The 20,699-nt window shown below is 40.5% G+C and overlaps 1 protein-coding gene across 1 annotated transcript in view; it reads right to left on the bottom strand.

The window, feature by feature from the left end:
• Positions 1 to 331: 331 nt before the first annotated feature.
• ABCC8 (ATP-binding cassette, sub-family C (CFTR/MRP), member 8) overlaps positions 332 to 20,699 on the bottom strand; it is a gene marked incomplete at its 5' end in the record, with an annotated part of 43,085 nt that continues 22,717 nt past the window's right edge. Inside the window, 17 exons of the mRNA XM_008935010.1 lie at positions 332 to 555; positions 2,430 to 2,492; positions 3,845 to 3,978; positions 4,795 to 4,898; positions 6,364 to 6,472; positions 7,324 to 7,402; positions 8,109 to 8,239; positions 8,399 to 8,519; positions 9,156 to 9,269; positions 9,846 to 9,948; positions 13,514 to 13,606; positions 14,797 to 14,954; positions 15,585 to 15,654; positions 16,818 to 16,978; positions 18,002 to 18,249; positions 18,836 to 18,935; positions 19,585 to 19,710. Coding sequence (XP_008933258.1) covers positions 418 to 555; positions 2,430 to 2,492; positions 3,845 to 3,978; positions 4,795 to 4,898; positions 6,364 to 6,472; positions 7,324 to 7,402; positions 8,109 to 8,239; positions 8,399 to 8,519; positions 9,156 to 9,269; positions 9,846 to 9,948; positions 13,514 to 13,606; positions 14,797 to 14,954; positions 15,585 to 15,654; positions 16,818 to 16,978; positions 18,002 to 18,249; positions 18,836 to 18,935; positions 19,585 to 19,710 — 2,052 coding nt within the window. The remainder of the gene's footprint in view (positions 556 to 2,429; positions 2,493 to 3,844; positions 3,979 to 4,794; positions 4,899 to 6,363; positions 6,473 to 7,323; positions 7,403 to 8,108; positions 8,240 to 8,398; positions 8,520 to 9,155; positions 9,270 to 9,845; positions 9,949 to 13,513; positions 13,607 to 14,796; positions 14,955 to 15,584; positions 15,655 to 16,817; positions 16,979 to 18,001; positions 18,250 to 18,835; positions 18,936 to 19,584; positions 19,711 to 20,699) is intronic.

Consider the following 20,699-nt stretch of genomic DNA (forward strand, 5'->3'; position numbering starts at 1 on the left):
AGAAATACCTTTGGTATAGAATTTTTCATTCTGCACTTAGTCAGTCATGAGCACTACCTACAGAGGGGCTATGACATAAAAAATAACCTGTTAATAAAATGACAGGAGAGGTTTAAGAGTTTCATAGATCTCCATGCTGGCTATGTTTGACATGTGTCCTGTCATATTTCACCCATGTTGGTTTTTTCAACTATATCTCATGATTCTTTGGTAGCAAATAAAAAGAGTAGTAGTATACAAAAAAAAAAAAAAAAAAGAAAGTACATGTATAATTCATTAATGCATCAGATGGAGAAAATTGGCTCATTTTATTAAAAAAGGAAATCCTCCATTATTATGAAATAGTATTTATTTACAGGTATTTTACACTTTTATAAAATAGTACAATTGTCCTTTAAAATGCTTCGGGTTTTTTTATTACTTATCTGCTTGTACAAAAGAAGCAAAGACACTGTCTTCTTGTTCTAGCAGAACCTCAGGCTTGTCATACTCCAGAATAACCCCTCTCTTCATTACAATAACCAAATCTGCATTGAGGATCGTGTGCACGCGGTGCTGAAAAACAAAATGCCCAGAAATTAATTTTTATGACAAGTTCAAGTTTGATTAAGGCTATTTGTGCCTTCTGGCTTCTAGTAGTCTTTTTTATTTGTTTAACTATACCAGCTTCTTTCTATACTTACTCAAGCCTTTCCTAATAAATTACATTTGCTCTGAGACTTTTTTAAATAAAATCCTTCAATAATTTCCGTGATCCCTGTCAGATCCAATTTCCTTCATTTCCCTTATGCCCCTCCCCCCTTATTTTTGGGTTTTCCTTATAACAAGCCTCTTTATTGTTAGAGAATTTCACTTTTTAAATTTGAGTGTAACTGCATTGGATTTTTTGGGTCTGCATTACTCCTGCAGTGAAATTTAATCTCAGCATGCTGTGCTCCCTGTTACACAGTCACTCTTCACCCCTAAGGTTCCTAATCAGATCTTGAGCACCCTCAGTACCAAAACAACTCTTGTATTTCCTCTGTGGCTTCCTAGCCAGATGTTCCATAAAATCATCACTGATGGCTTCTACAAATCTCATCTCCCCTGCAGTCCTCCTGTGACATTCATCCAGCCCACAGGCAGGGGCAGGGGACTGAAATATCAGTCCAGTTGTACTTGCTGCCTGTTTTGTCTGACCATTTTCAGTGTAACACAACCAGTGCTGCCATCCTGGTTAAAGTAACACAGATGATAATACAGCCCCAGGACTATACTCTTCCCATTCCTATTCTTCCTAAGAAGAAATTAGGACTATATGGCCTGCTCCAAAAAAAAAAAAACAAAAACCAACCAAACCACTACCTAACCTCCCCCACATTATGTTTCTACTACAGTGTGTTCTGAATGCAGACCCACCTGCTGTAAAACACATTCACATTTGGAAGTAAAACTAGAGTAAATTTATTCCAAAATGCTATTTGTTTGAATTGTCCACTTTAAAACCCACTGTGGAAGACTAAAGAACTTTCTCACCCTATTCCCAAACAAACTGAAAAAGACATGTGAATGCAAAATGAAGTGCACCTTGGAATTTTCATGCAGAGAAATCAGGAAATTGCAAGCTTATGACCCTTTGCTTTTGTACAATGACATATTGAATGGATACCATAAGGTAGATCAGGTTTTCTATCACACATTTGCTAGGTCAAAATAAAAAGATGCTGTAAGATTCCTGAGCATACATTTCTTGACTTGTATTTAATTTTTAAATGTTGAGAAACTGAATGACTTTATTTCACCTCCCTGAAATAGGTGGGTTTTTAGAAAACAGAGGACTGAAAGATATGTATTCTGACACATCTGTTGAGCCAGCTGCTTTGATTCAGGTCAAATCTTTTTCATAAATAAATTTTTTATAGATACTTGTGATCTTTGCATAGTCACTTCAAGAATATGCAAACAAATTCAATCGCTGTCAAAAGGGATGGAATATCTATTTTAAAGTTAGTTAAGATTCTAATTTGTTTAAATTCTGAAACGTAATGGCTCTATCCAGTGGCAGAACTATTACACAGTTTTATTTGTCCTTAGTTAAATGATTGTTGTGGCTTGATGAAACTTATTCTTAAATTTCACAGTAGTCAAAGTCACACTGTATTTTAAATTAACCTACAATGGGTAACAGAAAATAGAGTTCATAGCTAGAGGACATACCTTTGCAGGCAGCCAGACTTGGCATCACACAACACATTTAAGAAGCTGTTATATATTTAAATAAGAAAATAGTTTAAAATGGGCAAGAAAGCTTACACTGAAACACCCCTTCAGAAAAAATAAAAAAAAGATGAATGGCCAAATGAACACTCTCATTAATGCTGACAAGCAGTGAGCAGCATGGCACTTCTGGTTCTTGCCTGCTTTAGAACAGCAGCAGCGACTGTACTTACTGCTATTGTGACCACAGTGCGGTCGGCGAACGCAGTCATGACCACCTTCTGCAGGATGTTCTCCTGTGCAGAAAAAACATTGGTTGCTTTTCAGGCTACAGAACTTACATGACAGACACACTAAGAAGGATTAAGTAACCTCTGATTATTCCCTGCTTTTACTGATCCTTCACTGCAGAAATAAAAAGTTAACTCCATGTCAGAAGTAAGGAAGAGCCTGGTCTCCAGTCAGCCATCCCTGCTCGCTCCTGCCACCCCCACTGCCCCCGGGCTTCAGTGCACGTGAGAGATGTGCCCTGGCCCCCAAACCCCTGCCATCCTAACCTCAGTTGTACAGTGAGGAAACCAAGGGTGAATTCAGGGTCCTGACAGGCTGCCCTCATGCTGGCACCTCTGCAGCATGTTCTTCACCCTGCTGGAAGTCCAGGAATGTCCCAGCACTTAGGATATCTAACACCCAGGGGGTAGCAGAGATAAGCAAAGGAATGTGCTGTACCTGGCATATTTAACAATGGAGATGATATTTAAGATGGTCTTAACATACATAGTTTTCACTCAACAAGTACTCATCCTTTGCTATTCATGCAACGTGTTGGTGGGGACCCAACTCTGCCTAGGAACGTCAGATACCCTTCTTTGCTGTTATCTGCTCTTTAGGCATGTATCTCCAGGGAGGAACTATATTCTCAGTGGGGCAGAATTCAAAATGTGTTTTAACTGGGCTTCATGCAGTCTAATTCCCAGCCTTACTGACACCTAACACACTAACATTTTACCAAGCTAAAAATTGTAGCTGTTAGAATAAGCCCCTCCAGTTGTGTTCTTCCCTCATAGAATAATCATGAAGAAGACTAAAATGTTGCTCATAACTTATCAGAGGAAAACAAATCTTAAGCACACACTGTTCCATTTGGCTGAAATCCAGTCAGTGCACTATTATGTGTGGTTTAATCTCTGCATAGCCATTTCAGGCAATTAATGACATAATCCAGTGTATATTTTCTGTGTCTCTGTTTATTTCCTCGACTCAGATTTCAAGCCTTCTAACCTCCTGACTGGTCCTGTCCACTATGCTGGTGAGATCTGCTTGCCAGTCTGTCCTTCACTGACCACCCCAGGGGGCCCTCCAAAGCTTTGTTAACTTCAGGAAATTAACCTGCCAATGAAAATAACATGCCTCACTTTCCTAATGCAAGCAGTGCTCTAGCAACTACTAAAATCCTAGAAAAATGATTTTAAAGCTCTTTACTTTAGTTGGCAATGACTCAAAGCTACCTGGACTTGCAAACACGCCTGCACTAAATATGGTGTAAGCATATTACAGAGTGGATAGGATTGCTTGCCACCTTTTGCTTTGTATATCAGCAGCTGTCTCCTGCTCAAGGAAAACAAGAAATCAAACACTCCAAACTCACTGTTGCCATGTCAATAGATGCTGTGGCTTCATCCATGATGAAGATGCTTGTCTTCCGCACGAAAGCCCTTGCCAGGCAGAAGAGCTGTCTTTGGCCCTGGCTGAAGTTCTCACCCCCTTCTGTAACTATAGCATCTGGAAATGACAGAGCAAAAACAGTGTTTATGGGGTGTGCATGTGTATGAGAGCATCAGCTCAGAGCAGAGAATATGCTTGGAATATAATATCTCACTTCCAGTGTAAAGATTTTCAAAGTAACACTTCCTAGGTCCACAGGTGCTGGTGACCCAACTTTGCCCACTTATCCCCATTGTTCAAAACAACCAGTGCTCCTGTTTCATGACATTCTTTACATCTATTGGGCACCAAAGTAGCTAAGGACATCCAGGAGCGAGTTTCTCTGGAACACATGCAACTTTGGATACTGCATCCCCTTCTCAAAGTGCCATCCATCATTTGTTTGCCCTAAGGCTGTGTAACTTAGCATTTTTAAGGGGTTTAGGAGTTTTGTTTGGTTGCTTTTTTGTTTTGTTTTGTTTGTTTGTTTGTTTTTCATGGCCAAATGATTCACACATTTAAGCATCTGAAATCTTCCTCCCTGGACATGAACATTGGAAAATACAAAAAACACTAGCTAACACTTGACTTGTTGGCAGATTATTTGAATTCACAAGATCTGTAAACTTCAATGCTTCATAACAATAAATAATAAAAATCTGAAATAAAATAAATTTCCCGTTGATTTGAATAGAAACAGGATTCTGCCCCACAGGTGCAGTTGCTAAGGGAGTTGTATGGATATGGGACCTTCCCCTGCAGGCAATCACTTTTTGTCACCTTCCATAAACCTAAAAAGCTTTTGCTTCAGCAACTATTTTTTAAATAAGTCAGTGTGAGACAGGAGCATTGTAAGCATGGGGAGTGATCTTCTCCAGGAGGAAGTGTTGTTACCTAGGCCCCCAGGGAGAGCTTTCACCACGTGCTTGAGCTGTGCTATTTCCAACGCTTCCCACAGCATGCTGTCTGTGCACTTCTTCTCAGGGTCCAAGTTAAACCTACAGTTAGGAGAAGTCAAAGAATATCAGTCAATATAAACTTCTGTAATGTTTTCCCTCTCTTAGTGTGCTTAGAAGCAAGCTTGCAAATAATCAGAATCATATGATAAAAATCTGTGCTTGATTCTGATCTACCATTGATATAAATCCACTGAATTTTGGAGACTTGGTCAACATCTATGCCAATGTGATTAAGATCAAAATTTGACTCAGTTGAGCAGAATGAGAAAATTTTTCTGTTTTGCAGATACCTTTGTGGTTTTAGAATTTATTTTATTCAAAATAAAATAAAGAAATCATGATTTTCTACTAGAAAAGGCTCCGAAGAAAAATAGCTGCGAATACAATAATTTAAAATTCACATTTGTTGCTATCATTTCTGGGCTACAGCAAGCTAAAGTAAGAGTCATCTGTTCATAAGTCCAAGATTTGTTCAGGTGTAGCGAAGACTTCCATTTCAAAATTCAGTATGAAGCTTGATTGTTCTGTTTAGTATTTATATTGCAGCAAAGAACAGAGACATTGGACTTAAAAGGAGAGATGGTGGATTTTTGGTCTTTGTTAAAAAATGAATGTTAATCTCATATTAGTACAAAGAATGAAAATCAGAAATAAAAGATTCAATGGTGCATAACAATTTTCATTTTTACTTTTTACTCCTACTGTTTGTGCTGTGAATGACCAATGCTGGCCTAAATAAATTTTTAACAGGTTAATTAATAATAAACCAAAGGTATACAGTCACTTCAGCTTCTTACACGAATGAATTATGCTCTATTCAGACAAGTTCAGGATATAATCTTGGGATCTGTATTAGTGTGGGGTCAGAAAATCACACATTTGTATCACTTTCAGTGAACTGTAATGACTTTTATTTAGGAACTGTAACTGCAGGTGATGTAATGCTGCACTGAGGATGGTACTGTGCCTTTCTAAGGGAAAGGACAGACACAGGGAAGGACATTTCTTTGAAACTGTGGAGCTTTTTGTTCCCGTTTCTACTGCATCACCCTCTAAGAGGGGGGAAAAAAAAGAAAGAAAAGAAACATGGTGTTTGTTCTCACAGATGAAAGAACAGCTCATTTTTTCCATTTCATTTTTTAAGTCAGAGAAATGAAAAAACAGATGTAGAGAAAGAAGATTTTAAGAAGTGCAGCATGGTTATCAGTGAGCTGAACTGATCACTTGACCCTGGGGGAATACACGGTGCCTCTCCCTTCTCCCAGAGCATGGGATGCCTCTGGGTAGCAGCGTGCTGAGCAGGCCCGGGCACTGGGAAGGTCCCGTCTGGCAGGGGTGGGTAAAAAGCACAGACAGAAAGCAGCAACCCTCCAACTCCAAGTGAGGAGACCACCATTGAACAGTTTGTTATCAGCAATTCTGTAAGTCATTATACGGCACAATCATAACACAGAGTGGCATATAAGTCCTCGTGTGGTTTTTATTGCTCATGCTTGATGCTTACCGGATTGTTCCGCTGAATAAAATAGGATCTTGGAGAATGATTGACAGCCTGGATCTCAACGTCTGCAAGGGCATCTTAGCAATATCTATACCATCGATGATGATCCTTCCTATTCAAAAGAAAATGAACTGCTAGATGGTTCATCGTGCCACACAGCTGCTGGCAAAGAAAGGGCTCGCTTTCAGCTTGTAACACAGCACAGCAGGAACAGGCCTTGAGTCACACACCCCCTCATTCACTCACAAAACAAGTGCAGAAAGCACAACGGTCTTGAGACTAAGCCTCAGCTGGCAGTAACATGAAGTATAGCTGTAATATTTTATGATCAGACACACTGTTTATCTGCTTGACCACAGCTATAAACATCAAACAACAAGGGAAGAGGTTACTCCTAGCTAGTTACCAGGGGGAACAAGTGTTTCAGAAAACCAAATTACTACTGAACACTGTGAAAGTCTATTGCCAGGTACAGGTGTCTGCATTAAGAGTCCTGTGAGCAATGTGGCTAGGAAACTGAGGCTAAAATCTTGTGAGGTGCACAGGAAGACACTCCATGAGGTACATGGACATGGCACACGTCGCAGGAGACATTGCAGGAAATTCCAGGCCTGCAGGCCAAACTGCAGTCCCCAGCTGCTGAGTCTTCTGGGCCCAGAAGGTCCTATCCATGCCTTGTGCATGGATCCTTCATTGTACTTTAACACCTTCCCCTTTCATGGTTTGTTCCTGCTGTTATGAATGAACAGCACAAGAAGACTTTTCCATCTGTCAGAGTTTATATTGGTCCAGCTTATGAACAGCACAGCTGTTAGGTGACAGAGGATATCGTTTTTAAACAAGGCCAGAGAGGGCATCCTGCAGATTCAAAAATCACACCTCAGAGCTGCTGCTGTTAAGGGAAGGCCTATCAAAGCACCTGCAGGAGCTGTGCTTGGCTGATATGAAAAAGTGTAATCTTACCTTCAAAAGTGTCAACCATTCTGAAAAATGCAAGAGAGAAGGAGGATTTTCCACTGCCTGTTCGGCCGCAGATCCCAATCTGACACAGAAAGCAGATGAACTCGGGTGAGGGGGTTGGATAGTGTCTGTGTTTGACACTTAAGTGAGCAGATGGAGGAGGTATTCTGACCCAGCACGTCCTCCTGACAGTTCAGTCAAACTGCACTGGCCATAACAGAGTCCCTAAGCTCATTCTGTCTTCAGGGGCCTGAGCATTTAGGGGTAAATCAAGGCCAGTCCTATGTATGGGAACAATAGGAGAGCAACACAGAGGAGCAGAAGGAGGACTAGTAAGTGCTGCAGGCAAAACTTAGGATCCTGAGGCAGCCTTGTTTAGCAGGACAGACAAAAGAAGGCAGGACTAAGGAGGAAAAAATAGCAGAGAGAAAAGAGATGCAAGGAAGCAGAAGAGAAACGATGGTAACAAAGGCAGGAGAGCCACATGGGAATATGGAAAGTAGGTCTAACACAGTAAGAGGTCACTGTCACTTCTTTTGGCTCTGTGTGCTGCCAGCAGGGCACGGGATACTGAGAAGTGGTGTGTAGTTCTGAACTCCCACTCTAATGCATGTGTAACAGACTGAACTATGAAACCCACAGGCTCCTTTTCCAGCACACCACATTCTTTTACAGAAAAAAATGATGTAGTTCAGTCATCAAACCATATTGTGGTATGCTTTTACAACCTTGTGATTTCTACGATACGCTACTCTAAAGCACCTCTTAGAACCACTGCAGTTCTCTACCTTTTGTCCTGGAGAGATGTGGGCATTGACATGCTTTAGCACTGGCTTCAAGTTGCTGTCGTATCGGACACTGAGGTTCTGGATTTGGATCTCCCCTCTGTCTGGCCAGTTCTGGGGAATCTGTGAGGAAGCTGTACAAGGAGCACAGGAGAAAAAAAAATAAAATCAACCCTCCTATAATGAAGTAATCATCTCACTAAGTAAGTTACTGTGTTTTACATGGAAATACATGGCAAAATCATTAAAAATTCAGCAAGCTTTTTCTGCATGCTGCACAGAACTACACTTACAAAGGAGCCCTTCGTAATTTTCAGCTTCCGTTTTGAGAAGGCCATTGATCCTCTTCACTGCACCCAGCTGGATCTCCATGTCAGCCAGGTTACGCACCATCCAGTTCAGATAGTTAGACACCTGATGTAAAGCAAATACACTACTAAATTCCAGATTTTTAGCAGTTTGCAAAACTAACCAGCATGTATTCCTCCACAGTAACTCTTGTTCGGCCTTAAAAAGCTGAAGTTGTGAATGAACTATATAGTACAGATAAACAGGCTGAAAGCAATGACTAAAGGTTAAATTTCCTAACTGCACTGCACAGACGCTTTGGTACTATGGAGATCTGATCCACACCAACAGGAAAGAGGGAGGGGAACAGTAAAGCTGGGTGAAAAGACATCATCTCAGTAACTTGAGGTTTGACAGTCTAGAATGATGTACCAAGGTGTAATTATAACTTATGCACTGAAAAAGATATTCTTCACAATGGAAGACAATATAAAAAAATATGATGAAACTTGTCATGTTTTGTTGAGATATTTGAACTAACACTTCAATGAATATTTTATCTAAAAACTGAAGCAAGCATACAGTCAAATATGTCAATCATTGAATGTGAACTGAAGTTAACACTTGGTTTTCGAGATGCTACAGTACCCACTATAGATGTACAGACACCTTCAACCTTCCTGTTTATCTTTATGCACTGAAGAATTATTAAAAAAAAAAAAATAAATTTGGGAGAGACAAAAGGAGTCCTGAGATTCTTACCATAAGAGCATAGGTGAGTCCCAAGCCTACAAGTCCTGATGAGAGCTTACTATACAGGCAACTGGTAATAGAAGTGACGGCTGCTATGAGTACCACACACGCTCCAATGTACTCCTGAAGGAATATGAATAAGCTCCATCACCATCAAAGGACTAAATCGTTCTCATAACTTTGCACACCAAATAACAAACCTATTGCACAGTTTGAAACAGGCAGAAAACACAACCTCCATACAGATCCTGCCTAGGAACCCATTCTCATTGCCTTTAGTGTGACTGCGCCGTGTGGAAACACTGCTGCACACTGGAGTAGTTGTACCAACACTCCTAATCTTCCAGGGAAGGCAACACAGGTATCTTCAGCATGTAAAGAGGTTGCTGAAACTCTGCAGCCGATGTCACCTGGGGCAGGAGGGAAATGCTCATGTGACTGTGTCTGTGAGCAGATCCTCTCCGGGGCTGACTGAGCTGCTGGGAGGCACTGCTGTTCCTCCAAAGTGGCTACAACCAGACTTGTTCAAATAAGCTGCTCTTGCACAGCATGTATCTGTTAGTTGGACTGTGTCCACCCACAACAGGCTTTTGCTAGGTTCATTTACAAAGGGTAAAGCTGGACACTGAATTGAGCCTATCAGATTGCGTGGAATGAAGTCAAGCAGATTCATGGTGCACACACAAAACGTGTACTCGCCATGCGCACTTCCAGCCAGCGGTTGGCAGCCGTGAGGAACAGGGACGCGATGTTGTTGGAGTCTGTGTATTCAAGAAGTTTCTGTCGAAATTTGGCTTCATACCTGAGAACCAAAACAAACCAAAAAACCAACAAAGAAGAAAAATGAAAAAAGAGTTAGGCCTGTGATTTTTGAAAAAATGAAACCCAAAATTCAATTTCTGGAGATATATGCTCATGGGCAGCTTGACCATGGGTCAGCCTATCAGTAATTCAGAGTGACATCATCTGTAGATTTGGATTAGACATATGCAAACTGTATTTGTAAAGTATCTTTGGGGGTAAGTGGATGTTACTGCATTGATGAATCTTTATATGAAGCTTCTGGATCACACTGGGCATTTTCTAAATGTATTTTATTACCTGATAACACTAAGAGAGACAAATCTGAAACTAAAAAAAAAAAAAAAAAAATTAAAATATGAGATAGAAATAATACAGGCATATACTTGTGAAAAGAAGTATTAATGCAGCAGAATGCGGTTCCTCCCCTCACTTAATCATACAGGCTCAAGTTTTACAATATATATTACTGCAGTGCCCAGAAATTGTAACCATTTATGAAGTATCAGTTCTAAGGACTTTCAGTTGTGGTAGCTCCAGTGTTAGACAAACATATTTGTTCCTACCCCTAAACAAATGGAGCACTTTGGAAAACAAAAGTCCAAGCACATTGTGCAACAGTAAGTAACAGATAGGAAAGAACTGTTTGCCCCCTTAAATAAATTAGCCACAGAATACAAAATAAGATTAATGGCATATAGGTCTGTTTATTATAGAGGGCCTGCACCCACCCATCAGAACAGCTGCATCAATGAGTTCTGCCTTGACTTTAGCAGATATGGAAGAAGGGCTACATGTAGACTGAGGTCTTGACAAGCATGCAAGTCATCAAATCACCTTGGGCTTATTTACTTGCATAGGTGTAAAGCACTGTGATATTAATTATAAAGTATATCAACAATTATGTCTAATAATAAAACTGAATTTTGGCACAAAAGCTTGCCCGGGGCAGCAACAGAAGCTTGAAGGCTTGAAGATGAAGTTCAAGCACCCCAAGCTTGCCTTTTTCTCCCCCTTTACCACACTAGCAAGTTTAATAAAACTTGCTAATCTCCCCCTGTAAATCTTTGCCCTACTTATATCCTTAGCTATAATGGCTGCATATATAACAAGCACTACTCAGTTATAAACTCAGCTCTCCTTATCCTCATATGAGAGAAAGATGTGACAATATTTTGTTTAAGTATGAAGCACATAGTTTTGAGGAGCTTTCAAATATACTTACTGCAGAGTATCTTATTATATTATACTCGGAGTAAGGATTAAGTTTACAACTCTACATGAATCATTTATGATTTGAGGATAAGAAACAAGTGCCACTTGGTGGAAATAACTTAGCTGTTCACAGCTTAGCCAACGTGCTGAGACACACGAGACATGTCTGCTGTGTGCCACGGGGAAGGGCCTGGGCTGGCTCCGAGCGTGCTGCGTGTCTGCACGGCTCAGAGCAGTGTCCTGAGAGCCAGCTTTAGTGCCACACGGTGCCAGTGAGCCCTGCCCTTCTCAGTGCCCCACTGCACAGAGGTGGCTGTGCCGTGTTGTGCTGGAACCAATTCCGTCACACTGAACTTCTGTGGCTCTGTACCCTGAGGGACTGGGTGACACAGATACGCCTTAAAAGATGTGAGGTATGCATCACGAGTCAGTCACGCATATGCACCTGGAATGGGGACACAGTTAGCACTGTTGGTGGGGTACTGCAGAAATATCAAATTCCTCTTCAGAAAGTGTCCCCAGATTGCCAGGCCTGTGAGAATACAGAGTCTCTGCAGAAGCCTTCACATCTACATCGTAGTGTTGGTGCTAAACAATCAATTTCTGAGGTGCCAGACAGCAAACTATAAATGAGGCCAGGGCATCTGCTGAAGGTGTATTTATAGCTGCAGCAGTAGCTGTCTTTCTGACCTTTCCTTGGATTTCTTTTACATTTCTTTCCTTCTGCATTCTGAGTAAGTGCAGGACAGAGAGGTACCAAGGGCAGGGTCACTCCAGGAATCACTGGCACCTCCTAACTTAATGACTGGAATTCTGAATTAGTGTTATTTTTAGGGATGCTCAGGCTAGCAAGCCTAAACTCCACTCCTGCTAGTATGTTAGGCAGCTGAAAAGCTACACACTCCTATAAATAGCTAGGTTACCAGCTGATGCAGGAGGCTGGCAGGCAGACTGAGCACAGAACTTCATGAGCACACACAGCTCTTGGGTCAGAGACACATCAAGTGCTGCAGCATTTCACAAAGAGGAGGCACCAAACACAGTCCTTCGACAGAGGAATTCATTTCAAGGTGATAGGAAAAATCAAGAGGGAATGCTCCAAAAGACTGAAAATAACATCTAGTATAGCATTTATTGTATCAACACCTGAAAATATACAGCCATAATACTCTAAAGATCTTCTTGATGAAGTAGAAGAATATATGGCAGAGCAAAGCAACAATTAAAAGAGAAATTGATTTCTTTTAAACTGAACATTGACATAGCTCCAAACTAGACAACACTGTTGGCACTTAACAAATTAAATATTCAATAACAATAACTAATAATGGAAACACTATGTTGTTCTACTGCTCCTCATGGATCTATTGTCAGTCAAAAAGAAACAAACTTAAAATGGTTGTTCTTTCATTGAGGTATTCATGTCCTCTTTAGAATTGTTTAAGGAAAGTTAACTTTGCGTATTACTTCCATTATAAAATTAAAATCCTGTGTTAAGAGGAATAAACACTACCATTTCAAAAATAGATTTGTAACAGTAGTAATTAAAGGACAAAATGTGCAGACTTCTAGATGAGATGGGTTTGGAAGACAGTTGATCACATTTGAGTCTCCTGGGAAAAGCCAAGAACAGCACTAGTGAGGGCAGAGCAGCTGGTATGCACAGCAGGGTTTTATTGCTGCCTCTGCTAGTACCAGCGTGAGCCACTCCTGTAGCACCGACACACCACCCGGGCACGGCCTCAGTATCCCTGGGCTGTCCTGTGGCTTGTGTGGATGGAAAACCAAATCAAAACAGGCCATGAAAGACTGTCTCCAGCTTGTCTGTTTTCAAGATCAGGATAAACACTCGCATTCTCAGCTAGCAACCTGTAAACTAACCTAGGGTGCTGCTGCATCCTCTGAAGTCACTAACGTGCACAGCTTCCCTGACCAGGCCATGGGCTCTCACACCAGTCGCTCAGCCATGACCAGTCAGTGCATGTTAGCTGGTCTGGGGACGCTTCCAAGCACGCAGTCTGCCACACCGCACGCTGTGCTAATTGCCAGCTAATTTAGCTTCTTAAATCACATTTGTCCACAAGCGGTTTTTATCAGGCTGCGTGCAAGTACATAGAGAATTACTGCAGGGCAGATGACACTTAGTAGCTTGTTTTTCTACAGTAACCCCTTCACATGCAAAAGGCTTAAAGTACTTCAGTGTTTTGGAGTTCTCCCTTACCAGTATTTTGGGGGCTCTGGATTTTCCAAGTGATCCAAACAACTATACTTATAACTTCACAATTGCAGAACAGGAATCTGAGATAGATATTCCCAAGTGAGGTAATGTATGTTTCTTAAAAAAACTATACCTGAAGGCTCGGATGGTAGTAAGACCTTCGACAGTCTCTGAAAAATGGGAGAGCAATGGTAGCTGAGTGCTGTCATCCAGCTGCTGCAGGTCCCTGGAGAGGGTAATGAGAAGAATTTTGTAAAAAACCAGTTTTGTTGTATTTTGAAACAGGCCCGGGGAGTGAAAGTGAATAACAGTTACTCTGTGATGTTCAGACAGACTGCAAGGCAGCATTGCTGGTCTCTGAGCAGGGAATGAAGAACCCAGGAAGATTCTTCTTTTAAAAACTGAATACAAACAGTGCTAGAGTTCTGAATGGGTCTTTTCCCTTCAGTGCGTTCTCTCATTTCACCCCTACTGCTATTTCTTCTACTCAGTTGTTTATTCATTTAAACACCATTCTGGATCTGTGCTGAATAAAAATTGAATGGGATATTGCAAATAACAGCTTGAGTTAAGCAGAAGGCAAAAGGCAGCTTCCTCTCGCTCTGCTCTCCAACCCCCACTGCCAGCACAACTTGTCATGGAGCTACAGTACAGCTCATACACTCTGCAGACAGCAGCCTGCTCTCATCGTGAGCTTGTGCTTCTCAATTTCATGTTTAGTCGTGAAATCAGTGGAAGCACTTATGGGGTGAGATTCTGCTTAGTCTCAGTTCCTTCCAGCAGGGAGTCAGGGGGTTACAGACTCCCTCTCGATCCATGCATAGGTGAGGGGACAAATGCAGCATTGCTGCAAACGCATCTTGAGTGCCACCAGGACAGGAGTTGTATGACCTTGGAAGGAGAAAAATCACAGATATGGCTAAAAGTCTTCAACTTGTCATAAAATTTGAAGGCACCCAGAGCAAGAGAGGATGCTCATGCACATTGGATCCTTAATGGGCAGCAGTGGTTAGTTACACTGCCATGGTTAGTTACACTGCATTCTCCAGCCTCTCTACAGATTTTCACTTCCACCTGGGTAGGCAGACATCAGTTTTCCCATTCTGTCACCAGATGCTGCCTTTGGGTAGGAAAGAATACGGTTTGTTTTTTGTGTCCTGTGAGCTCTAAGAAACTTTGAACAGGGACAAAGACTCTACTCATGCCTCCATGAATTTCTGCCTGAAAAGCTGCAGACAATGGCACTTGTAAAATGACATTTTCACTACAGTGGATCTGGCTGCTTTCACAGAGGGCTGTGGCTGTGACAAAACTGAATTTAAACATGAAGTTCCCCAGCACTGCAATTCTGCAGTTCAGTCAGGCATTGCAGAGGATGTTTCTATTGCCAGAACAAGAACTGGTTTATGCTCTCACCGTGATGCGACTCGGAAGTACTTCTGGATGAAGTAACACATGATGGCGAGGGGAACCAGGGCGATGAGGAACATGGGTGTGACGTACGAGATGACAGCGAGGGCAGAGACACACAGCAAAGTGGAGCGACTCAGGCACTCCAGGGTAGCTGGAATGTGCTGTACAGAGAAGAATAAGCACACAATTTCCATGATCTATCAAGTTTAAACCAGCATTATTTCATTTTCCTTTCTCCCACTTATCCAAAGAATATAATTTTGGGGATTTGAAGCACTAAACACATGAGTCTACTTTTGAATTGATTGCTGGGTTTTGGGGAAGTCTGAATGGATTTCTGCAGGGCTGCTTCACACATCTGCACTGTGGAACACGGTCCTTATGTCAGCAATAGATGATTTCATTCAGTGTCTGCATTGATCCTATGAACTGGCAGCGCAGTCTGGGGTCAATACTAATAATCTGAATTTCAGTAATTTCTGTTTTGGCCAACAGCATTTGCCTCTTTGTCATTTTGTTTGCTTATGTGTTAATGTGTTTACCCATTTAAAAACAAAAAAGTAGAACCTCTTAATTTGTGGATATTACTGTTGTCTAATTACACTTCCCTTTTCCATAGAGGACACCTTAATACAATGTTTTTTTCAATATGCATTTAAGATGAGGAATTAATTCTGAATCTAGAAAATCATGATACAAATTGATATAGTAGCCAAAATTATAGATCATCAGTAACTTCATTTAAATGAAAGATAGGATAACTTGGCAACTTGAATATATTTATTCAGTACCTGGTCGATGGTATTGCAGTCAGCTGAAAATCTGTTCAATATACTTCCCAGAGGTGTTGTTTCAAAAAACCTAAAATGAGACAAAGAATGGGTAAGATTACTATACTGATACTAGAATAGTTTTATTTTTTTTTCCTGTCTTCCTTAAGCTAGGTGCTCTATTACAGACACAAGCAAAGAAACTGACAACCACAGTAAAATGTCTAAGTTTTCCCTGCAGCCATGGCTTGCCAATAAAATGGCTGTCTTGAACATAAGGCAGCAGTGAGCATGTCCTCAGCTCCCTCTGCTGCCTAAGCCATGCAAATCACATGATTACATTAAAAAAAATCTTTCCAGATATGCAATTTGACGCCTTTTCATTTAATGAAAAATGCAAAGCTAAATTGCAAGTCTTGCATTTTTCTGGGAACAGATATGCATAAAGAACAGTTGTTGGAATAATATACAATAGTACAATAATATACAATAAAGAATAATATATAATTCCTTTACATTTGCACACAGAAAATACAAATTTCATTTTTGCTCTGTAACTGTGAATTGCTCCATAAGTCATATTGAACCTGAAGTCTAATTCTAAATAAGAAAGTTTAAAAACAAAATATCTGAGGTTTTCCATGTATATTATTTCTCCCCGACTTCAGGGTCAAATACAATTACCTTAAAAACAAGAAGGTATTTTTCCTAATGTTCAGTAACAGCTGCAAGTTTGAATCAATCTACAACTTTCATTCATTAGAAAGAAAACTTAAGCAGGACAACAAAGGCCTCTAATGTTTTCTGTGCATCTAATCAGGCTTGTGCTGACACTTGTCCTATCTCATTATCTCTCATGGGCTTTCACAACCGCTGCCTGACAGCAAATATTTCCAGTGATGCAGCCTGTGATGCACGCTATGAGTGAACTGTACAGCTTAGTGATCAATAATTGTGTTTTCTCCCTAATTAAAAACAGCAAAGAGAAATTAAGCATGCAAGGAAGTAAATTTCTAAAGCTGCAGTCAGGCAGGAGAGGCTAGTGACTAGAGTCAAGGAACATGAGCCACCTGGGTAGCATTTTCAAAAACTGCTCAGTAATTGATAACTGGGGATTTTCAATGGCATATAAGTTCAAAAAAAAGCGATTCAGTCACTTCTTAATAAAAACTGTGCTTACAAGGCTATCTTAGAAGACTGTGTAAGGTACAGAGAATGACTACAGTACAATTTGTATTAAAATCAGAGGAATACCTCATTGGAGCCAAAATAATTTTATTCAGTAAAGAAGAGTGTAGCTTTTTGGTGACTTTCAAGCCAGTCCACTCCACGGCTATTGATGTGACAAGGCATAGTACAATCCCAAGACAGCAGAGAATGCTAAAAACTTTTGAATATCGAGAGTGGTTGAAAACCTAAGAAATGGAAATAGAACAACAAAATTATTCACTGTAAATTATCTTTAAATTTTTTTTTTTTTTGTAAAAACGAAACAGCAGGACTGAAAAAATGTAATTTAGGGAGGGAAAAGCGTTTACTCCTTAAACTGCCAATGATTTTCAACCACCTTAAATCACAATGTATTACCCTTTGGAGAGAAGACTGTTTGCATGAAACTAAGAGATTCATCAAAAATTTCAAATCATAGAATACTATGAAAAACTCTGAAAAGATATATTTGATAATGTCATCTGAAGGAAAAATCCATCTTCAAAGCATTAGAATAGAACAGTTTTTATTCTTAGTTATTAATTCCATATTGAAGTCCAACATCAATAAAGCATCTTTTAGAGCTGAAGAGGTGACTGCAGTGAAATCATACATGCATCTCCCAAACATGAATGTGGATGATTTGTAGGCGTTAAACCCCCATAAAGGAAACAATCCCTGTTCTAACAACATCCCGTTACTACTGCTTTTTACATACAGATTACCCTGCTGGGTAATACAGTAGCCAGTTTCACATGAAATTCACACAAAAATTAACCAAAAAAGTATGCTTGTCATTAAAAAAACCCAACAAACCAACACCAATAAACCCACAAACAAACAAAAAAACCCCAAACCCAAGCCGAAACCAAAACTGTGTTCCCTATATGTTGGAAAACCTGAAAGCCCTGCCTTACTGTGAGAATGCAACAGCACGGGAAAAAAGCCCAAACTGTGATATCAAAATTACTTCAGAGACCAAGATTTAGGCATACGAGGTAGATAATGAAAATACCACAAATCTAGCAAAGGAGAACAACGATGCACAACCCTTAACTGTTGGTTTTATTGTGCAGTGTACCCAGAGGCCCATTAGCTTTCAATATACTCTGGAGTGGCTCTGTCACTAGAAGTAGAGCACACTGCATGCAAGTGCTGGAGCAGAGGTGGGCAGTGGGAGGTCCCCACTGGCTCCATGGCCAGGGCAGGGTGCACAGGGTGCCGCATACCTCGCAGCCAGAGCAGTTCCTCAGCTCTAGCTCCGAATTCTCAGCAATGGCATCCGAGGTCCAGCGCGCCAGGCAGTAGTCGATGGCCACCATCACCGTGTGCTTCAGCAGCTGGGACAGGACCAGCAGTGGCAGGAGGAGGATCCCTGCTGCACTGAGGTACTTGCCACAGGCTCGCCAGGGCATCTTCGCTCTCTGATGCAGCACCGAAGACAGGTTGTCTTCATCATCACTTTCTGTTACTTCTTCTGCAAGGTGCAGGAAAACAGTACAGCTGTGCTGACTTACTGCTAACTGCAGCTACAGGACGGGTCTTACCACAGAGGGACAAAGAGGGGCTTTCAGGTGAAGTTACCTGCTCAGGCATGCACGTATTAACCTGCTAATGGCACTAGCAATGCATGCTAAAAAGATGCAAAAAACCTTAGCACACAGTGGTCAATGTCACCAGCTGTGTTTTTGCAATTTCAAAGTACTGGTATGATAAAAATGAACGGCAGTTTTTTCCTGTGTAAAACCTTAACCAAGTGTGCTTAGCTGCTCACAGGTTTGAAGCTCACCTAGCATAAATTCATCAGTATTATTCATGTCATTGTCAAATCATGTTTAAGTTTAAGAAAAATCTTAAAACATTTTGAGGTGGCTGTGACTTCTGAATGTTTGAAATGACTGTAGTTGAGAGAGAAAGTCAACGGAAACAGCACTCCTGCAAATCATGATCCATCTGAATTATGAGTATTCTCTTGCCAATTTGAATTATGTTAATTCACTCTAACACAATTTAACTGTGGAACAGTAATGTATTGCTACTGGGCTCAAAGAGTGCCCTTTTACCTTCGTCCTCTTCATCATCTTTCAACAGAGCTTCTCGGGAATACATAGTCCTCCGGAGATTTGTTCTTTCCAAAACAGTTTTTCTCTCAATAATAGTCTCCTGAAAGAGGGACAGTTTACAGGTTCTCAAACAAAGGATTAATAAAAAATTACTACCTGTGACAATGTTTGTTTCCAATCAGAAAATCAGTGAAAAAAGAAAGTGAGGATCTTACAGCAAGCAGCTGTGATTGATTTGCTATCTCTGTGTAACCACAGGACATAAATTAGATATCTGACATCAATTTCAGCTTGTCAATCCCAACCCTCTTGGAATCTTAAATTGGACAGATATTCTTGAATTAATAAGAACAAAGATTAATACCTCATTCTTCCTGCGTTAATGGTTTAGAGAGCTTGATATAGGCACATCTGAAGAACTTCTGCCCAATGCAATGAGTAAATTAAGGCATATGTCAGTCTTGCACATCAGCAACATTTTTCTGAAATGGCCCAATTTAATATTCCTCAGATAAGAATATTTTGATAGGGTATACTGTCAAGAATTGATCTGAGGCAAAAGTATCAAGGAAGTATGAGATGTCCAGATGAAGAAATTTCTCTTAATAGATAAATCATTATGGTAATAGTAGTACTACAGTCATACTAAGAAATCACACAGCATCTCAGTCCTTGCTGATGCTTTCAACCTAAGAAACAAAGTGTCACTTTTTTTCCCCCAAATATTGATTGCCCTGCCCATCAAAAACCTTTTCCAGCTCCTGGTCTTGTCGATTCATTAATGTCTTCCAGTGTTCAAAGAGCTCAGTCTCGGATTTCTGAATGTCCTTGAGTGTTCCTTCTCTCTGGATGTTACCATCTTTCATTGCAATTATCTAAATGTTAGAAACACAAGTGGTGAGATAAATTGGCATGTGTCTCTATTTATTTTAAAGCTATATTGCTGTGCCAGGACAGAATTTTCTCTTTTCTTAAAGAAGATGTTTGTGAACAAAGGCAGTGAAGGTATCTCTTAGTCAAGATGCTGCAAACCCAGAACTGTCCTACACTTCATGCTTTCAGAAAGGAAGGCTGCTTTTAAGTAAGAAAGAAGAATGGGATCCCCATGAGCAGATGGGAGAGGGAATTACTCTTCCTAAATACAAGTCATCAGCAGGGTATGATATTAGAGTCCTCTTGCCTCCTAGAGGGAAAAGGCTTTTAGCAACACAGTGTGCACAGTATGTTTTGCCCTCACTCAGACAATTAGATATGAGCATGCTGGCTTCACTGTCCATTTGGTATCACAGAGCTGATAAGGCAACACTGGGGAATTTGAACCCCTAGAGCTTATAAAACCATAAACAGCGGATGCAGTTTGAAAAAAACCCAAATGATACATGCAAGACAAAGTCTGGAAGGGTGTGGTTTCCAGGTTTGTATCAGTGTCACTATGTTATACACCCAGTGTAACTACCTTCACTTTTGATCTGACAGGGAGAATTGGAAAATGAGGCGTGTGGATTGTAAACCCACATGACATCATTAGACAATAGTTAATGCAGTACTCATTTTTCTCTCTCTGTGGTAACTCAGAAATTTCCATGGGTGGGAGGTGGAGGGGGTGGGGAAATAATCTATTCCATTTATTGCTAAGAAATATACACCAGAGGAAAGCAAAAAAAAGCCCAAAGCAAGCAAGGATCTCTTTGTGGTCAGTTTAATCAGGAAACCTGTAATTGGGCTGGATCCTGAATTCTTCTCAAGGTTTTGCTACAAAGATTTAGGAGAGTAATGCATATATGTATACTTACATAAACATGTAATTACATATACATAAAATAATATTTTTATTTTAAAATCTTTAATAAATAAATATTCCTGC

The sequence above is a fragment of the Merops nubicus genome, unplaced genomic scaffold (genome assembly GCF_000691845.1).
Source record: "Merops nubicus isolate BGI_N331 unplaced genomic scaffold, ASM69184v1 scaffold24122, whole genome shotgun sequence".
Classification (NCBI taxonomy): domain Eukaryota; kingdom Metazoa; phylum Chordata; class Aves; order Coraciiformes; family Meropidae; genus Merops; species Merops nubicus.